Here is a 22,122-nt window from a genome sequence, read left to right on the forward strand (position 1 = left end):
TCTATAAATATAATATGGCATAATGTATAACATTTAATGTATTTATGTAGTAGGGAAAAATACGATATTTGTAGCACATATGACAAATTATGTATAAAGATACACTATGGTTGAACAGGTATTACTATTGGTGATGGTATTACTATTTTACTTTTGGAGGATTTTGGTGATTAACGTGATTGATTAATAGTGTTATTAACCACTTCAACATAATGAAGTACACATGTACCTCAAATGAAACCCTCACGCAGTACCATGCCATACCTGCAGATGCCCAGATTCCTATTCTAATCTATTAGCGCCTTCTTAGTCCAGCCGTCCAGGGTTCTAGCATTGCAGTGCTGATACTATGGAATGTGTATTGACAGCTGGGAAGGGCGATCATGTGATGTTTTTTTCACATCGCATGTCGTTTAGAGCTTTCATTGTACTGCAGTTTGTGGTCTGGACAGTGGAGAGTGAGTAACTGGGTAGACAGGTCTTCTCTAGTCTTCAGTTGACATTAAGATAGTAAAAGCGACTGAATAAAAAAAAAAAACATTGGGATGCAAAAGCAGGTTACTGACTGGTTTATGATGAGAATGTTTTAAATGATAATACTGAGCTTTGCCTGTGATGAGGTAAACATGGTTAAAAAGTTTGTATGAAATAAAGAGCAGTCTCACCAGGCTGCTTAAACCTTACTGGCATCGCTAGGTTGAAACATATCGGATTGGCCGATTGTGCTAGCCATTCGGTCGGTCAGACACCTCCGGAGAGACAGGACTAGTCAAGAAAATGATTGCCCTGCGCTCATCTACTCTGGATACCTTATCCAAATCCCGACAGTACGTCACATTTTAAAAAGGGGCCATATAGACAACTCAATCTTTTCTTCTGCTTTATTAAGATTTGTTTTTTGAAACATGAGATAATACACAGGAACAAATCCAAGACCATTATCTTGTACACATTGTGGAACACCTATTGTGTGCCCTGTATAACTTAAGGGTGAAAGGAGGTGGGGAAGAATAAGAAAAAGAAAAAAAACAGGCTGAAGAAATATTGCACAGGAATCCGGCACAGTGACAAGAATTTCTCAGTATCCCTGGAATGTATACAATGGTGAGACTGGTGGGGAAATTGAAGCCATTTCAGTGAGCTAAAGAAAATCGTAACCAAAGACAATTGACCACAAGGATTTACACATTTCAAACCAGGTGAACAACCAGTTTCCTTTAAAAACAAATTAAGATTTTGATAGTAGGGGCAAATAAAATGTATACTATTTCAAACTACGAACATCTACAATTTTTTTTTTTTGACTGAATACTGAAAACCCGTACTTACAACCACTTGGACATTGGTGTGAGACAAAGTTTGGAAACCAAGGGCTCTTGCATGGAAGGATAAGACATTTTACAACATACATTGTTAAAATAAGTTGTGTTGAGTACCTGTCAAAAGGTACTTCAGTACATCTTGAATTTATGTCAATCTAAACTCCATCTAATTTGCCCGAAGCATTATTGATTGATACTTACTAATGCGATCAGGTATTTGCATGTCACTTTCCAAAATCAATGCAAAATGTTCTGCAAATTTGAACATATATTCAGGTTTTAGAGTCAGAGAACTTTGTGAGACGAGATCCGGAAAAGTTGTCAAATACCAACATGTTTGATTGATGTGTACTCATCACTTGAATCTGGAGATTTGCCATGAGGTTCACTAGAGGCAATGTGAAAGGAGGGTTAAAGGTCACACAACATTTTCTGCAAACAAAACATCAAAAAATAGGCAGGGCTGGACACTTTGTAAGGCTTAAAATAGATACAACTTCTAAATTCATTCCTAGACACGAAAGAGAAATATTCCCTAAAACAGATGCATTTTACAAACAATACATAGCGTTATTATCATAGTCATCATAAGACTTCCCCACCACTTGAGACCTATTCTCACCAAAAGTTGGATTTTAGAAAACATGCAGCTGTAATGCAAAGGATTCACCCTATGCTGTACTTCAAATCCATTTTACAGAACACAACCACATTCATTCACCTCCCAAGTTGCTCTTCACCCAGCTGTGACCAGTCCCATTTGCAAATCAGAGGATATGCTTTCCATGAGCACTTCACACAAACTGGCTATTTCCAACTTGAATCAGTGTGAACTTTGAATTGATTTTCAGAGATTAAAAGGGGATCTAAAAGTGCTTCTCTTAAAAAACAATGACAATTATGTTTTAAAGAAATGTTCATTGATGCACTGAATGTACACTGACATTCAAAACGTACACAACTTTATCCGACAACCTTTTCTGATTGAAATGCTGCCCTCTTGACAATGTAATGTACAACAGACACACACACACATCCGCTCACACACAAGCAAACTTGCATACAACTGCATTTCCAAGGTATGTGACTAATCCTAAAACACCAGAGGGAAGTTCAATGCAAAATTCCAACTAGCATTTTACGAAGCATGTGGAGAGATTGCTATTGAGGTGGATTTCTTTAAACATGACAAGACTCTACCATTCATTAGCAGGACACTTCGTGAAACCCTATTTTGGTTACTGCGAGTTTTACATGGGTATGATTTATTTCTTCACGATCAGAGTCGATGTTACCAAAGAATACAGTTTGCTTTTAAAGAGAAATATCCATGTTAATATTATACAAACACCATGCAGTGCCCTCTCACTTTTTACTATCAATCAAAAATAAGTTCAATGGCAACATCAGCTGAGGGGTAGAGACGTGTGTGCAAGGATATTTAAAGTGTTATTTACAGCTGTCAGACATGAGAGAACAGGAAAACCAGAAAATAAATACAATTCAATTAAATCAGATCTAACAATATAAACATAATAACTATAAACATTATTCTTATCCAATACGCAAAATGATAAATAAATGTACATGATGTCCTAATTTTCCGTGCATGTAAGACAAACAGATGATTTTTTTTAACCAGTAAGCCCCCTGGTGTGGATTGGCATTATAAGATGTTCTACACTCTTCTTTTCTCAGCTTTATTAAAATATCTGACACCCTTGACCACAGCTAGAGGTAGGTGTTAGATGAACTGGATACTTTCAGTATTTTAATGGTTATCTTTCTTACTGAATACACTGTAAAAGTATCCAATTCAATTGCAGGATATTACATGAAAATAAAACATGGAAGCTATAATGATTTCCCCTAAAAAAAATAGAGATATATATGGATGGGTCAAATTATCTGCTAATGAGCTATGCCAGCAATTGCTGTTTAGTAATGAAAATAATCCTTTTTAAAATATGCTTGAAATTTGCTGAATCCTTAAGAGTTGGTGAAAGACCTGGAGACGTTCAGCCCTGTATCTCTCTGAGGTTATCAGTGAGTATGTGCTGCTTTGGTAGCCACACTGACCTGTGAATACACTTCAGTCCAGGAGGCAAAGTTCAGGGGGGCAATCATACCTTTCGAAAGGCTGGCGACGATTCCCCAAATGCACCACTTATGGAATTCAAATTTGAATTGACTTATCATGATCAAATGACTAGAATCTGTCGTATTCAAGGCAATAATGTGATAAACCTACATTAGCAAGCAGCTCCCACCTCAAATACCAAGTATATTTTCACAACCTGCGATTTCTCAGTCCAATAAAGAACAGATTTACTTAGACACACATCTGCCCACGCTTTATAAATACACAACCTTTGCCAGCGTACAGTACGAGAAGATGAGATGAACGCAAAGTGACTGTCCACTCTGACACCTCCTGTTCTTGAGTGGTGATGAAGGGGGTTTTCAGTGTGCACCCATTAGTTTAAGACTGAGGTTTCTGAGACAAGTTTATTGGTGCTAAATGAAGGAGACAGAGAATTACTACTCTAAGTGGCTAAATACTGATCACCTCTGCAGATCTCTCAGTACTCCATAGATTTATCTCGTTGCTTTATCAAAATGACAGAATAATAACTCTGTACAAATAATTGCAATACTGTCCACTTAAGTGCTCCTTCAATCAAATGCACCATCAAATTCTATGAAAAATAATAGAGAACCAGGCATTTGTATGCAGAAAGGTTGAGCACTGATGTCCTCCACCCCCAGTTAAAAAGTGAAGTAGGGCTAATAGTGTAATTTTAGTGTGAGGCACAAAGTTACCACTCCATCGAGCACCATGTAAACTTCTCTCAGACCCTTAGCTCAGCTGAAGTAATGGGGGGGGGGAGGGTGTAGAGTGTAGAGATGTGGCTCTACCAGCCAGAATTGTCCCAGCCCTCCTCAGCTGGTTTGGGGGGGGCATTCTTTGCCTTGGCCTCGTTGCCGGCCTTCTCCCAGTTGTTGTCCCAGGCCTCCCAGCTCTCCCCGGTGCTGTGCTGGTTATTCGAGGCTCCCTCCGAGGCCCACTGGTCCCAGCTGTCAGAGCTCTTCTTCTCGGTCGAGTTGTTGTCGGGGATGGTCCAGCTGTCTGTGCTGGGGGACTTCTTGGTCTTGGAGGTGTTGCCAAAGTTTTCCCAGAAATCTGGGTTGGCCTGGCCACTGTTTTGGTAGCCTTCGGTGGAGCCCATGTTCTGGTAGCTATCTCCTGTCGTGGACCTGTATGGTGGAATTGCAAAACGCCAAATCAGCGAACACCATAAATAGGAGAAGATTCAATCTCTGGGAGCTGCTAAATAACCATGAACACGCCGTGCTGTGGAACTAAATAAATGTGGCAATAAAAGGCATGTCCAAGAATGCTAAGCCTTGTGAATGGAGAATGGCAAAAAGTTGAAGGAGATCAAATATATGGACTACATATCCCAACCTGTGTCCCCCCCCCCCTCCCCACACCACAATAAATGGGTGCTGACAGTAATGAAAGAACCCTGACAAAGGTTTATGAAAAAACAGCATGGTCAAGTCACAGTGAAATGTTAGAGAGCAAAGTTAAAACCATAGTAAAACATGGAGAAGTATAGTATACTAAGATGGAAGCTCAAAGGACTTTCACCAGCAACAGAAGACACTAGTCGTTACCTGTCTGCAGAGTTTTCAGGTTTTCCTGAGAAGAAAGATGTCATATCCTTCCAGCCCTTCGTACCTGCTCCCTGAACCTTCAAGACACAAATCACACAGATGACATACAACCATCCACAGGAAATCATGCTAAAGATAATGACGTGTTGGGACTTGAGTAAATAAATACATGAGGAATATTATATAGTGAATTTGTAGGTGGTTGATAAATGATTTGACATTTGTGCAGTAGCAATTTTATTAATGGAAACAAAGTTATTCACTTCATAATATTATTTAATGTTTAATCATTGTTTATAGACTTGAAACACAATCAAGAAATATTTGTTTGTAATAAATTGTAAATCCAATTGCTAATTAAGTGAATGTTTTCCATTATTAAAGTCACAATGGGGGGAAAACAATTACATGTACAAACTCATAATGGCTATTATAATAATAATCACGGCACCTTTATTCATGGCTTAACATCCAAGCTTGATCGCACACATACTTAAACGTAATTGCAAAATATCATGCACTGTTTATTAAAGCAAATGTGCTCCTATTAAGCTTACGTGTGTTTTAAATGTGTGTGTTCCTGGTAATGTATTTACACATTTTTTTGTGTAACACTGAATAAAACCTTAATTAAATTAAAGGGTAACATATGTGGCCCTGTTACTCAATGAGCTAGTGTATGCGAGAACTGTTGTAGTAACAGAATTTGAACTGCTAAATCATGATTGTTAATGATTGCACAATAGCTGGCTAAAAGAGGAGTTAATCCTTACCCTTACCATCATAAACACACTTTTCAGGGAAAAAGTACAGACTTTAGGTTTTGTTTTAATTGAAATATCCCTTTTCCTATTCAGAGAATTTACCAACTTGGATATTTTTTATTTGATTTTCAAAGTGGTTTATTAACCTACCTGCCAAAATTGTTATGTTTACCTATTCCACATAAGTCTAAAAAGAAGACACATTAGCAGTTGAAAACACTGATATAATTCATATTTACTTCTCCAAGAAGCTGTAAAAGCAATTAACAGTACATTTGGTAAAAGTAATAAGTTAGTAAACAGATCAGCATTTCAAGAAATAGCAGCATCTTACTTACCATCAGAGTTATACCCAATGAAAGCAGAGGAGGCAGAGAAATTCATATGATTAATACTATGAAACTTACATCAATATACCCGAGCCAGTCTCCATATCAGTTTAGAAGATAGGGGCTATATAGTCTACTTGTTATCAGAATCCTTGCTAAACTGATTTCATGCCAGAAAACATGTAACTTAAAGGAACTACAAAAAGTCAAGTTTGCAGGTAGTGGATTGCCCAGTGTAGGTGTCTGATATGAGGCAGGTGTGACTGTACTAAATGTAGCAATGTTTACCAGTAGTTTTGCCAGTCAGTGGAATGCCTATTATAACAGTGTAGATAAACACCACCCTGTGCTTATTCTCTGAAGCCTCTCCTTGATTGAGTAACAGAATTGAAAGACAACCACCAACAATACTTCTGTTGCTTCACACCAACACAGACATCAAAACTATCTGGGCTTTTTCAGGTTCTGGAGTGCCACTGCTCTAGTTAATCAAAGCAGTCACTGAAGGGTGACCAGTGCCCTGGCAAATTCATACAAAGAGGTTCTTCTGGGGGACATAGCTTATTTTCTTTGTTTTACCTTTCCTAACGTTTCACCTCCACTTGAAGCTTACCCATTACCATACCTCTTTTGATTGCCCTAGTCCCCCAATTTCAGTAAGCAGTACCAGCCATCTCACAGCTTCCAGGGGGGTAAACATGCAAAAACAAACTCAATAAATTGGAGTGTTTCTAGCTCCCACTGAGACTGTCCTCCCCTGATATGGAGAGTGGCTCTGGGTGTCCTCACAGTGGCAGAGGTCTGCCTCCTACCTTTGAAGCCAGCTCAGTGATGCCAGAAGTCACCTCATCTAACAATTTGCCATCCTTTACCTGGACAAGCCAAATAACGTCTGTTATTTATGAGGAATAAACATGCACTCAATGTCTGACAGTGACAGTGTAAGCCACAACCAGTGCTTGTGAGAATGAAGGGGGAAGAACACTTATGAGATCTCTGTGTTTCAAATGAGACTGGACCTTAAGTTATGTATGAGGTTGTACATTGGTTATATCAAACTTTGTCAGTCACATTGGATAAATAAAGGAAAAAATAATACTAAATACAACATGTGGATGAGGATTTCCTTCCCTTTTGACATTCCTTTAGCAAACAGATTTAAGTTTGGCATCATTTGTAATAGTTCTTCTGTTGGTTTCTTGCACATTTTAGCAACCATATCAAAAACTTTACTTTTCATTAAGAGAAAAATTATAGTACACAAGGACAGGTGTATTATTCAGTATACATCTCTAAAACACAAACTACTAAATTAAGGAAGTTGCCTGGAGTGAAATGTAATATGAAGGACATGATTGCTTTTCTCTTTATGCTTTACTTGGAATGGTTTGCAATACCAGCTATATAACTGCTCTGGCTATACCACCTAAAACAGCCATTGCAGTTTATTTGAATGGTCTCAACAACAGTAGACGTCAAAGTTCAAAACTAGCCTGCCCTTCTGATCCTTGGGTGTGCTCCCTAATTTTTGTCTTGTTTAAGTAATTGATTTAAAATTTAAAAAACTATTTCCCATTGTTCTATAATTGCATCCATTACAGACAACCTACATTGCATAATATTTTAGGCTGGAATGTTAATCTGAACCAAGGAAAATACGAAACATACAAAGTGTGTACCACCTTCAAAAGAAAGAGGCACCTAAGGTTAACTGAAGAGTTAACTGTTCATGCCACTATATAGGCTTTACCTTGGTGGGGTTTTATTCCAATGATCATCACCAAATTTGCCATCAAATTTACTATAAATAAAACAGAAGATCGCCTGCAAGATCACAATTTCAGAAATGTGCATTAAGAGGAACATTAACCCCCATCGTCAGCACACCGTGTGTTCTTTTAAATACCACAGAGGAGATAATATCAGAGTCTCTGCATGGAAGCTAGCAGTGATATTCGTAAGCCTACTTGTACAATACACAAAACAGAAAAGCAATATTTCATCAAAAACCCATCACCAAAATGAGCTGCAAACCCAAAGTTACCTTTTCATGCGTAGGTTTGATAACATTCTCATTTAAAGTCTGACCTAACTCAGCAGCCTAGTCAGAATGAAGAAAAAGACAAAGAATACAAAATGACAGTGTCAATCCTTTTCGAATTCAAGGGTAGAGCATGCAGGGCCTTTTTGAAAAACAGCTCACAGGACAGAGACTGGCAGCAAGTCGTATGCTGAGCAAAGACAACTAGAATACTGCAGACATATACAATGGACAGGCACACAAACAAGGGTGGGGCAAACAGCAACTTGAACAACCCGCAAAGTGAGAGAGAGAATTGGACAAGTGGGAAAGAAAGGAGTTTGCTGATGGAGAATCCTGTACCTATTTGAGTCTTCACTGCTAAAGAGGATGAAGTGCAGAATGAGAGGCCTGCATGCATTGGGTGTGTGATTCCAGTGTGAGGGAGTTGTGGCTCTTGAACAACCAAAGGCCATTTTGCAAACAACAACTGGCTAATAAGTCTTCAAATAAGACTCTAGGCAATCCACTCTGAGGACTAAATTCAGGGAAGGAAAAAATAAAATACCCAAGGTAAAACACATACATATAATTAAATTGTACGGTGCTGCTTTTTCCACCTGTTTTTTTCTGTGTATTTATTTAAAATGACTAAAAAGTATATATCCAAACCCCAATTTCTTAAGACCCCAATCCTTCTAGAACTACACTTTTCTCCAGAATGGATTTTCCATCAGCTTAAGAGAAATAAGTACCAACACTTAATGACAGCCCAGCACAAGACAACAGCACACCCCGCAGGTCAGGCCTAGCAATGGCAGCTCATAAGGTTAATACAGTGCATTAGAGCTTCCCACAGGCTTCAGACACTGCACATATAGTACACAAAGCACTATCCATAGCATTGCTTCATTGAAGAAGGCATAATACTGATAAGAAGAAAAAAAAAAAACTGAAAACTGTTAATAGCTCAGTCATTTCACTATGAAGGCTGATTCCAATCCATTAAACATCTAGTGCTTTATATTGATACAGTGTACACTAGAGATATCCATTGGGACCCTCAATTTCTTTCTTTGAGTTGAAGAAATGCAGAGCAAGAAAGATTTATACATTTCTAAAATTGCATTAAAATAAGGAACATCATTCCACCTTTGAGCATATCTATTCAACAGTTGGAGTAAGTTGTGAATCTGTCTCCATACTTTTGCCCATGTGTGTGTGCATACATTTGCATGTTCCACAGGGAACACAAATGAGCATTGAGCTATTTTATCCTCATATTAAATATAAAGGGTTTTTTGGATATCCAAGTTTAAACTATTGTCACGCAATACTGCAAACCAATGAAGACATAACCGATTAAGTATCTTGCCGTTTTATACAGTTCAGTAATAAGCAAATGAGCTGCCCTAATCACTTTATGTACTCCTTGAGCCCCAAGTACACCTTACGCTAGGTAGCGCCTCAAGTCTACAGGTAGGCCTCCGCCCAGAGGAAGCCATGGCAGATACAGCGACAACAGCAGAAAATACAGACACAGACAGACAAGGAGCCATGCACAGACAGGTGTGAGTGCATTACCGGCTCCGGAGGCGGCCTATAGCCCCAGAACTACATCCACAGATAGAGCAGCAAGAGGCAAAGGGAGCAACAGACATTTCAATCTGGAAATAGTTCATAGCTAGACATTTTATATGTGATGTATGCCCTTCTGCAATTAACTCCCATTTCTACACAGAGAAAATATAAGTTAATGGACATTTTTATATTCAGTAGAGAAGAAGAGAGAGAAAACATTTTTTTTCATTGAATTAACAAGTGGTGGAACTGAAATAAGTCTCAGGTGACTGTAAATTTAGTGCCACTCAGATTGTTCTCATACTTGCAAATGCATGATAAAACCCTTTTTCCATGCAAGTAAAAGACAATACATATGATCTGTCACTCATTCAATCCAAGGTTCTCCCCAAGCTAACAAAAATCTATAGATGAAGAAAATATACATCTGCACTATAATGGAGATTTAGATCAAAATACACAATTGAGTAATCAATGGGCCAGAGAGGTCTGCTTACAAAGACTATGATAATTTGTCTATTTTTTTTCAGTCACCTTACATGTTTAAATTAGTTTATATTTTCAATGTACTAATATCACTGGGAATTCACCAAACTAAACTTACCAAACATTTAAGTAAATTACACAGACTATAAAACCATGGTATTCTATGTGTTAAACTGATTATTTTACAGTTTATGGGCATTATTATTTTTTTCATTAAGCTGGATTTACAAAACATTAATTTCCAGTAGTCATAACAATAAAGAACAGCAGAAGTAATTACCTTGTGAGTTGCCTGGTTAGCAAGTTTTGTTGTCTGTAAGGGAAAGCAGAAAAATAATTATTCACCAAGAAAAATCTAATAAATCCATCCACCATCAATTTAATTGTATTGATCAAAATGTGTATTGGCAGAAGCCATGTTATAAACAAATATTGAAAGAATACCAGAGCAAACATTATATTCATCAGGCACCCTAGAGGATATCAATACATTTATTAACAGAGAATGAATGAATTAAGTAATTAATTAGTAAACGTAAAAATGTAATGTTTAATGAACCATCGGTAAGAAAATCAAGGATAAAGAGGTCGCAATTATAAGGCAGTGCAGCTTAGAAGATGTTTAGTAATATATATATATATATATATATATATATATATATACACACACACACACACACACACACACACATTATATATATATATATATATATATATATATATATATAATCTTCATTTTTGATAAAATGTTAAAAGAAGTCCACATGATTTAACATGATTTATAAAAAACTTAAAAAAACACACACCATGTTTGGGGAAAAAAAAACACCCAAAACTAAGAACCTATAGTTACACCCTATGCTTTCAATGCCTACTGCCAAGAAATTAGTGTATGCTTTTGTCTCATTCTACCTGGTGGTGTTTCTAATAACACTGTCTCCATGACAATTTCACTGTAGTCTTAAAGTCTTTGCCAAATCAGGTTTGAAATCTCAGCTTGAACGTTTTAAATTAAAATATGCTTTTTCACAGGTTTAATAGTTTATTTTTCTTTCTTTCTTTATTTTATTTTGTGATAAAATAAAGTGAAGCTGTGCTCGCCAATATGAAAAACAGGTTTACTTTATTCTAGTCAATGTCAACCACTACAGTAGTGAAGAGATTTATTAAAAAAAAAAAAAAAAAAAAAAAAAATGCAGTGCTTCATTTAATTTGCCTCCAGAAATCCAGACACTTTTCCTCTCAGACATTCCTTTTAAGGGCCACTGCTCTGTTGTTTCAGTATTGAATGCTCTAATGTCAGGAATGTGTCTGATTATTCCAGTACGCTGGGCAGTTCCGTTGTTATAAAAAGTAGAACCACATCAGAGAAGTCTGCAATGTGAAGGATGCTTACATTCTCCTTAGCAACGGTTGCGAACTTGGTTGCTCCAACAGTAAAGCTGCTCCAGCCCTGTCGAAACAAAACATTAACTGATGTTAGTAAGCAAATGATTGTGAGCTGGTCTCTCACATTTTCATTTTCTGTTGATTGCTAATCCTGCTTTCTGGGTTTCATTTCATACTGATCTTAGGTATGCGGTTCATCGAGTTTATTCATTGTGTACATATTTTTACTGTGAACTTGCCATACAGGAAAATGTATTCTTCTTTGGTCAGCTTTGCCTTAAAAAAAACTAAAATCTAGGGATCAGATGGTATCCACAAGTTAAGGTATATCCTTGTTTTGTAATATATACATACACGCATCTTAACAGTCAGACGTTAAGGGGATAGGGGTATAAAAGTAAGATGGTGGCTAGATAAAAGGGAAGTGCGGACTCCCGTGTGTGTGTGGATTTTTGCACTAAGTATTGTTCAGACATTATCACTACACTTTGTTGTGCGGAGGTACGTGACTGTTTCCCCTTGTTATTAAAGACACCCTGCTGTGTATGTATTTGCGTGACAACGTTATTAATGTTCATCAAGTAAAGATTTTGTTAAATTGAACTACTGGTTACAACTCAATTACATTTTAAGTCCTTCCATTTTAAGTTTTGTATCTGCGGGATAGCGCCACTCGGCTCCGCGACATCCCCCAACTGGAACAACATCATCCATATTTCTAAATTGAAAAAGAATACCCTTCCATAACCTTGTAGTAATGTGACTATAAGTGATGGTGGAAGAATAATCCTTAATTTCACAGCAGCATCTCCAGCGATTACTGTACTGTCTTATTTAGAATCAGCAATTCTTTTAATTATACCCTCCCACCACGGCCGACTTAAAGTCCACTGATTGACTCTGCCAACTACAACAGTTCCCTGTGGGAATCCTAGTCAGCCAAGACAGAGGCCAGACTGAAACCTGTGCTCTGATGGGAGGCTTTTGCGAGTCGAGTACCCCATTCCAGGTGGGCCTTACCGAGTAAATGGAGGTCATTGCATTGTTGAAGAAGTCGTCTTCTTTCTTCTGAGGAGTGACTGTGTTCCCAAAACCAACATAGCGATTCTCCTGATTGCTATAACCACCACCACTGCAAGACATACATGCATATGGACTACCATTCATTTGAACTCTGGAAGCAAACACATTGTAATTCTACAACATGGAGCTACAACCAAATGCATGTTATATGTTTTACCTGAATGCTGCACTAGCACTGTGCATTTCAGACTTTTTCACAAAATGTAACATTTGAAAATAAATTAACTTTTAGCCGCTACAAAAAGAGAGAAGACTAAAAAAACATTAAACAAAAACAGTACTTATTTAAAATTCTCTACCGAGGCAACTAAAAACTTTCATTTCCACCTTTCTGTTCCTACGCTTGCGTTTCCTTTTTTTTTATTTAACAATTGTTTCTAAAATCTCTGGAGTAATACTACTATATAACTACTGCCCTTTGAAATGACTGTTCTTCTAAATTTGAAAGTGTCAATAGCATTTTGACACTTTGTTATAACTAAATAGAGTGAATAGATCTGTGCTGTCTGCAGTCCAGATGTTTAAAATGAGTACATGCTCTAATATGACACATAGTTTCAACACTAGGAGTTTAAAGTTAAGGAAATTTACAAAGATGAATAAGCATGTTTTTTTTAAACCATTTGTTTAAACGATTAGAATAAAAATTAAACCTGTACAAAAGACACTGGTCAAATTGAATAGAAGATTTGACCGAAAATGTGCTTTAGTGTCTAATATCACAAAAGATATCTTTACCTACTATTAAGTCTGCCGTAACTGTTCTGACGATAGTTGGATTTCTTGTAGTGCCCCTATTCTGTGGACAGACAGAGCTCCCAATGTGTACAGACTGATGGACTTTCCTAGATCTAGAGATAAGGCTCACCCCTGGTAGGAATTTATGTCATTGCTCAGCCAGTCTTCAAAAGCCCTGTCTGGGGGGGGGCCCGAGTTCTGGGATGGTCCAGCTGAGCTTCTGCAAGAGAAAAGGGAAGGCAAGTCAGGTCCACAATTGTAATAATAGACAATAGTAGAGAGCTCTGGTTTTCACTTGAGATATCTTTCAGGAGCAATATTTTATTTTAGATCTGGAACTTCAACAAGACAGCAGCTAATAAATACAAAAAAGCAAAGTTATAAGTCTGAGAGATCAAGCAAATGTAGATGTGGCCTATTACCAATGGGACTCGTGGGCAGACAAAACATTACATACTGATGGGAATGCGTCTCTCTAAGCGCTTACCGGTGAGCAGAAGAAAGGCCAGTCTTGGGCTGAGGTGGGGTCCAGTCTTTGGCAGGAGATGTCTCCAGAGACCACACCTTGCCCTCTGCTATTGTAAGAACCTGAAGAGAAGAGGGAAATCAAAGTTTTAGAGGACTGGTGCTCATGCAATAGTGCCTTGTTAGCTCAGACAGTGGCTAGCAACCCTCAATGCGATCATGAAATGGAAAATATTTAGTGTATCAAAAAGGATGGAGGTTGAAAGCAAATAAATGCTTGTACTGGGCTATGTTCTCATGAGAGCTTACTGGCAAGGTACAGTCAGCAGCAAGTAGATCTTCCAACAAAACTGAGCAATGTGGCTCTAACATCCGTGGATTTGAATGGTTGAATAATTTGAATGGTTGCACTTAATGTCACATGGCCATGCTCTATGATGCTCTGGTACTTTCAGAAAGAGCACGTTATAGTATCAAAAAATACATTTTTAAAATCTTTAAAAATTTCCTCAAGTATGCAAATCTTTAGAAAATTATAGAATCATATTAAATCATTTGGAGAACCTGACAAGTAGCTTAAGCAAATGTATTTAATATTATATATTCAATATTATACTGATAAGTTTATATGAATCCTTTAAATCTACTTAATTGGAAAATTCACAATCAATTGACAATTAAATAAAAAAATAAGTGCAATATATAAACTGCAGGTTAGTTAATGAACAAGGAACACAAATTCAAAATACTAGTTACGTTCTACTTCTTGCTGTGCTTTGGTTGTCTTCCGAGTAAACTTAGTCATACTTCCTCATTATGAAAATGCTAAAAAAAAGTATAGGGAAACACAATAGTTTCCTTAAGGAAAGGCAAACAGTTTCAGATCACAGACCTTAAACAGATCAAAGTCATTACATTATACAGTCATCAAAGATTGCTCTCACCTTTTGTGAAATGTTCTGATTCGTCATTGACAGTATGGGTTCCCCAAATGAATGTAGCATATTCGATATGCAAAGGCATGACAAGGGGAAGGAACAGTGACTGTTCTCTGGGTTACCTGATCTCTAAAGAGGGCGGCTGCTCGGCTGTTGTATTTCTCCTGCAGCGTCCAGCAGCCATCGTAGTCATCCTGCTGCTCCAGGAACTTGCGGAACTTGCCGTTCCCTCCTGCCTTCATCTTCTCCAGCTCGATGTCCTTCCACTTGTCCATGGTCACCGAGCGCACAAAGCTGGAGAAGCAAAACAAAATGGCCCTTTCCATCACAGTGCATTTATGGAATTTGTATCTTTTTACTTTTTAAATGTGCAGCTGTGACCAGTGTCGGGCTACAAAGCTATTTTTGGGAAATGCATGGCAGATTCATTTCAGGTACAACAAGAAACAAAATTTAAGCGCAATATATGTTTAATTCAATATCTATTTGCAAAACTGAAAAGAGGTGAAAAAGGTCACATGCACATTTAAAAATGTATATTATGTATTAATTAATTTCAACTCCTAAATGACTAGTTAAAGACCTCTGGTCAAAATGCAGGTTGGGCACTATAGCTCACACATCACTAATTCCAATATGGGCTGTTAGGGTTAGCTATGATTGTGTCAACAGGGAGCGCACAGTTGGCCTGGATACTACTACAACAGGTGTCGGCAGGCCAGAACTTTATTTCTTGGCTTATGAAAAGAAGCGGATGGCTGAGACAAAGTTTGAGGAACAATGTTTCGATACTCGCTCACCTGAGATGGACCCCCAGGCCCCTGTGCTTGCCAGAACATTCCAGGCAAATCCAGATGCCATAAGTCACACTCACCCACTGGGGGTTGAATGCTCCACACTCGAAACACAACTGCAAGAGGCAACAGGGAGACAAAGATTGATTCCAGTCGTACTGTGATTCTCAGTTTTGTCATTTTAGAAAAACCCAGATTTGCTTTCAATTCCTCCAGCAGGTTAACATTACATTGGATAGAAGACTTTCATAACTATTTACTGTATGGAAATGTATCTGTAACTTTCGCTGATAACTTCTCTTTTTGATAAGGGTAATATATTTCTGTGCAAATCAAAAGCAGTCAGATACTTTTCATTTTCAGTTGTGATGTATATCTAGATATACATACTGAATATTCATACCCTTCAGAGGATTTCACGAAAGAAAATCAAGTGTGCAAGACATTTTGTTTGCTAAAATTGAAAATATGTAAATAAAATGAATAGTAACACTGCACAGAGCAACAAATTAATCATAATAATAAAATCCTGCAAAAATAATCCTGCATTAACTTTCTGTTGTCTGGAAGTTAAAAGGGATGCTTCAGGAACTTTTATAGAACCTTCCTAATGCCTCCTGTTTCCACGGGGTATAAAAGGAGGTTGCACACACAAGCTATCTACTAGTACCGTTCATCATTATGGTTGAAGTCAGAGAGCTGTCCAAAAATTGCAGGAAAGGGGTTATTGACCTCCATAAATTGGGTGATGGCAAGGGCAGTGGCTGGAGATCTCCAAAAGTGTATGGCATCATCAGGATACAATGTCTACACAGTACCATTCAACACTGGCTACATGAAGCCGGTGTAAACAGCAGTGTTAGAAGAAAGAAGCCTCTACTGGGAGCACAACACACAAAGAAAGCCAAACTGCATCTCTTTGACACTTGGGACTGTGTTTTATGGTCAGATTAAACAAAATATAGCTTTTATGGATACGTTCAGAAGTATATCATCCCCACTGTGAAAAATGCAGGTGTATTATTTTGGTTTAGGGGTTGTTTTACATCTTCTGGTCCTGCTGCCTTATTACTTTTGAAGGAAAATTGATTTAAACATGTACCAAAACACTTTGACGAAAAACCTGGTTCCCTCGGCTAAGAATCTCAGGCTTGGTTGAAAATGGATGCATGATTTGTATCATGATCTTGCAAGAAGGCCAAAGTCTTAAAAGAAAAGGTGATTTCACAAAATCAACTTTCTCGAATGGCCTTCACAATCTCCAGACCTAAATCCGATATAACATTTGAGGTATGACAATCTGAATCACAAATCCCTCCTGACAGCAGTCTTCTCAGCATCATCAAAGTCAAAGGAGGATGCTTAAAAATACTGATTGTGTGGGTGTGAATAAATGTGATTGTTTTGTTTTAAAAAACACCACCATGATTTGTAAAATATATCATGATGTTCTGTGAAGTGTTGTTAATATTAAAATTATACATATTTTCATTTATTAATTTAACTGCAGTTAAATAATCTTTTTGTTACAATTTATCAAGAGTAATGATACACCTGAAGGCCACTGTGTAAATAGTATAACTTATGTTAATATACATTTACACACAATTCAAAAGTAAAACAACTGTGTTTGCGATTGCAGGGGTTGCAGAGAAATCAATGAAAGATGCTCACATTGTTTTCATCTTGAGTTCTAACTTCCTTTAGTACTCGTCTTGTCCGTGGACTGGCCATTGTATCTGAAAAGGAAAAGAAAAGCATTATCATTATGAGAAAAAAACTAAACATGTGAATCATTACATTTGCAAGACCATTTGAGCATCCTTCTTATTGATATGAGTAGTATGTCAGGAGATGGAGATGGCTCCATCAGGGAAATGATTTAGTAATGCCTTCAAAAGAGTCACAAATCTATCCTTTTTATTAATTTGCAAATTACCAAATATGCTTGCTGTTCTTCCATCTTTACTGTGAACTTAATGTTAGTGTTATAGGTTGAATTTTCTCACTAGACTTCAGAATTTTGAAAATGCTTCTACTGACTAGATTATAGAATAAAGCTTTATTTCAATGAAGCAGCATCCAACTTTAAATTAAACTGATTTCCAGCAGGAAATTGTCAAAATAGAATATTTATCAGAATAATTTTCATTTTAAAACTATTTATAATTTTGGATTGTTATATCAGCCAAGGCACATGTTGTCTTTAGAGATAACCATATGACAATCATGAACGACACTATTATGAGGAGCTTATTAGTTCTATCCAACACAAATCAGGTTACAAAACAAAAAAGTGCCATAATAAAACCATACATATTTGCACAGGAACATGTCACTTGATTAACAATCTCAAGTAGCTGCATCACTTCTAACAAAGTCCAAAGTATTTGTTTTACTCTTCCAACTCATTTCTTTTTACAGACTACACTATATGACTCATCTCTCTCCTTTGCAATTTTGTAGATGTTAACACTAGTACTAGGCTACTTCATGAAAACAAATATTGCTAATATTATATATTGTGAAGAAAACTTAAGTTTGTAATACAGATCCTTGTTGAATGTGTCACCAATTATTATTATTATTATTATTATTAATAATAATAATAATAATAATAATAATAATAATGCCTCATAAATATCAGAAAATTATAAGGGTATTTTAGAGGTGTTCCCCACACTTTTTTTTTTTTTTAAAACAAGATAAGGGAAAATAAAATGTACTTTTGTGAAAACAGAAAATAATGTGACTTTGTTTAATAGGTTTGCTTTAGACTGCAAAGGGAAGGCCGTGGAGAGTGTCATGTCCCCGGTGTGTGTGGCAGTGGCACAGTGCGTGTGGGAAACTCAACAAGAACAAACAGTGCTGAAATAATTCCGCAGCTCTCCCGTTGGCCTTAGGTTGATTGAGTGGGTCTGAAATAGGTATCCGATTTCATTTAACGTGTTACTTTTAATATATTTGTTCAATAGCTCTTAACATCAATCCATGTCCTTCTTGTTCCCATTAAATCACCCTGCCGAGGCGGTACGGGTGAATCGCTGGTGCTGACAAAGGCTTGATCAGTAAGGAAGTCGCTTTCATCTAGAAATGTCACTGAAGTCGCATAAGGCTGTTTAAGAGACACCCAGAGATAAATACATTGATAACCCGCTATAAAAACAACAAAACCCCATTCGTTTAATACCATGTGAAATCACCAGTCAATATATTATAGCCTATTGTTCTGAAAACAACTAGAAGACCAAAATCATATATGATTTAAATAGTTACTAGTGATAGCAGTGCGGACGATGTACTGTAATCTCTTAATTAAATCACAGACCGGTAAAAATTAGACAGAATTATTATTCACACAAAACGTTGGCCATTCCCAAGCAGAATTACGTGTCTTACCTTTCAACGTACGAGAAAAAACAAATCGATATAAAGGCGAAACTACTGCTCTTTCACGGTGAAGTGTCCGGGGTAAATCGTATTATTAATATTTAAAAAGCCTTGAAAGAGTCTGTTTTGTCAGACGGCAGCCATGTTGTCCGACAGAACCTGCCTACGTTGCACAGCGCAATGCATTGTGGGGATACATGTCAAGGGGGGAAAAGTTTGTACACTTCCGCGACGCCAACTCCACATTAACTCCAACTATAGAGGGCGTCCACGTCAAAACGTTTCATATGTTATACATACACACACACATGAATATACACACGGCAACAATATATATCACATAGCTTGGCCTAATACTTACTAATTATAAATATACATGCTAAATATTACATTTAAATATTTTATTTGATTAAAAAAAATTATAAATTAATTAACGGCATGAGAAAAATTCAAGTCCAATTCAATTATCTGTGGTGTCGCTTATTTTACCAGGTGGCGTGGGATTATTTTACTTACAGCATAGTGCATTGAGACTTATCACTATTCACTACTGTGTAGTGTACTTACAGACTGCTGACTAAATACATTTGGAAGACTGACAAATGATAGAGAATTAGCAATGAATGAGGACTTGCATTTCATACCAGTGATGTATGCCTTTCTTTCAATAATTCAACAACAAACATTTGCCCAGTTATTTGACATTAGTAAACATTTAACTTAAAATAAAACAATCTTGACTTTTTTGCAGCTCCCTGTGGAACAATGTAAATTGGGAAAAAACAAAATCATTACTTCTACATTACTTCTACAGGGGCCACAAAATCATATTGCATAGCACCTCTGAAAATAATAATAATAATAATAATAATAATAATAATAATAATAATAATAATAATAATAATATATTTCACATAATAACAGGTACATTACAATGACACAACCAACAAAGTTCAGTAGCATTGGGACAAACCTACAGCACTGTTTGCAAAAAATAAACAATAAAATAAAAATAGAACGTATTAGAATAATCTGTAAATTAAAGTGAAAGATCCCATGGATTCAAATTAATGTGCATCCTATTTATGTGATTCAAGCTTAATGAAATGAACCCCCTGTTACACAGAAAGACACACAGAACACTCAGTAAAGACTGGAGAGCCACAAGAACATGCTTGCTTGCATGTATAGAAGGAGAAGGAGAAGGAGAAGGAGAAGGAGACTCTCAGTTCCTCTGTGTATTAGAAGCAGCAGCTTCTTAAAAAGGGTGGGAAACCGGTCCATAATTGACTAATTGGCCTGCATGGGCTGTATTCTCATGCTGGCCAATCAGTCAATTAAGCCTACCAGACTAGCACAGCTGAATAGTGTCCTTGTAGCAGGTGGGAGCTCCTCCAGTCATACTATACTGTATACAGTTAGGTCCATAAATATATGGACAGTGACACAATTGTCATCATTTTGGCTCCACAACGGATTTGAAAGGAAACGATCAAGATGAGCTTTAAGTGTGGACTTTCATCTTTAATTTGAGTGTAGTTACATCCAAATTGGGTGAACGGTTTCAATGCTTGGTTGCAAATCCTTTGCAGTCAATGACTGCCTGAAGTCTGGAACCCATAGACATCACCAGATGTCGGGTTTCTTCCGTGGTGATGCTCTGCCAGGCCTGCACTGCAGCTGTCTTTAGTTTCTGCTTGTTCTTGGGGTGTTTTGCCTTCAGTTTTGCCTTCAATCAGAGAGATAGCAAAACATTAGGTGTTGCCAAATCAACTATTTTGTACAGTCTTAAAAAGAAAGAACACACTGCTGAGCTCAGGAACACCAAAAGGCCCGGAAGACCACAGAAAACAACTGTGGTGGATGACAGAAGAATTCCTTCCCTGGTGAAGAAAAACCCCTTCACAACAGTTGGCCAGATCAAGGACACCCTCCAGGAGGTAGGCATATCTGTGTCAAAGTCAACAAACAAGAGAAGACTTCACCAGAGTAAATACAGAGGGTTTACCACAAGATGTAAACCATTGGTAAGACCCAAAAACAGGAAGACCAGATTAGAGTTTGCCAAAAAACATCTAAAGAATCCTGTACAGTTCTGGAACAAAGATCAACTTGTACCAGAATGATGGGAAGAGAAGAGTATGGCGAAGGGAAGGAACTGCTCATGATCTGAAGCATACCACCTCATCTGTGAAGCATGGTGGAGGTAGTGTTATGGCATGGGCATGTATGGCTTGATGATGTGACTGCTGACAAAAGCAGCAGGATGAATTCTGAAATGTTTAGGGCTATATTATCTGCTCAGATTCACCCAAATGCTTCAAAACTCATTGGACGGCGCTTCACAGTGCAAATGGACAATGACCCAAAGCATACTGCGAAAGCAACCCAAGACTTTTTTAAAGTGAAGAAGTGGAATGTTCTGCAATGTCCAAGTCAATCACCTGACCTGAATCCAACTGAGCATGCATTTCACTTGCTGAAGACAAAACTGAAGGCAAAACGCCCCAAGAACAAGCAGAAACTAAAGACAGTTGCAGTACAGGCCTGGCAGAGCATTACCAGAGAAAAAAACCCAGCATCTTGTGATGTCTATGGGTTCCAGACTTCAGGCAGTCATTGTTTCCTTTCAAATCCATTGTGGTGGCGTAGAGAGCCAAAATGATGACAATTGTATCACTGTCCATATATTTATGGACCTAACTGTATATTCACCTTTTTGTTCTTGAGCCACTCCAATGTTGCTTTGGATCATTATCCTGCTGACAAATCTTTTGGCAAAAAATCGTGGTCTCATCTGACCACAAAACGTTTACCCATATTGCATCTGGGTCACCCTTATGCTTCCTGGCAAACTCCAGATGTGGTTCCATATGGTACTTTTTGAGTAATGGCTTCTTTCTTGTCAACCTCCCATACAGGCCAAAGTTATGCAGAGCTCTTGATATGGTTGACTGGTGCACCATTACTCCACTCCCAGCCACTGAACTCTGTAGCTCCTTCAATGTAACTATTGGCCTCTCTGTGGCTTCTCTCACAAGTCTCCTTCTTGTTCGAGCACTTAAGGGATGGCCTTTTCTTGGCAGTGCCAGGGTGGTGAGTGCTTCCACTTCCTGATTATTGATCCCACTGTGCTCACTGG

The 22,122-nt window shown here is 37.6% G+C and overlaps 1 protein-coding gene across 4 annotated transcripts; it reads right to left on the minus strand.

The window, feature by feature from the left end:
* Window positions 1-867: 867 nt before the first annotated feature.
* Window positions 868-19,149, minus strand: arfgap1 (ADP-ribosylation factor GTPase activating protein 1). 4 transcript variants are annotated; one of them, XM_066702644.1, is made up of 13 exons: window positions 18,990-19,149; window positions 17,265-17,329; window positions 15,597-15,706; window positions 14,919-15,090; window positions 13,881-13,981; window positions 13,524-13,613; window positions 12,593-12,704; window positions 11,580-11,636; window positions 10,464-10,496; window positions 8,141-8,197; window positions 6,909-6,968; window positions 5,004-5,080; window positions 868-4,580 (listed from the first exon to the last, which is right to left on the minus strand). In XM_066702644.1, exons 2-13 carry the CDS (start codon window positions 17,322-17,324, stop codon window positions 4,238-4,240), a joined length of 1,272 nt encoding a protein of 423 aa, XP_066558741.1. In that variant the 5' UTR covers window positions 17,325-17,329; window positions 18,990-19,149; the 3' UTR covers window positions 868-4,237. The 4 variants fall into 4 exon arrangements, with proteins under 4 accessions (XP_066558741.1, XP_066558742.1, XP_066558743.1 ...); XM_066702645.1 differs by lacking the exon at window positions 8,141-8,197; XM_066702646.1 differs by lacking the exon at window positions 6,909-6,968.
* Between the last annotated feature and the right edge of the window lie 2,973 nt (window positions 19,150-22,122).

This window comes from Amia ocellicauda, chromosome 4 (assembly GCF_036373705.1).
Source record: "Amia ocellicauda isolate fAmiCal2 chromosome 4, fAmiCal2.hap1, whole genome shotgun sequence".
Classification (NCBI taxonomy): domain Eukaryota; kingdom Metazoa; phylum Chordata; class Actinopteri; order Amiiformes; family Amiidae; genus Amia; species Amia ocellicauda.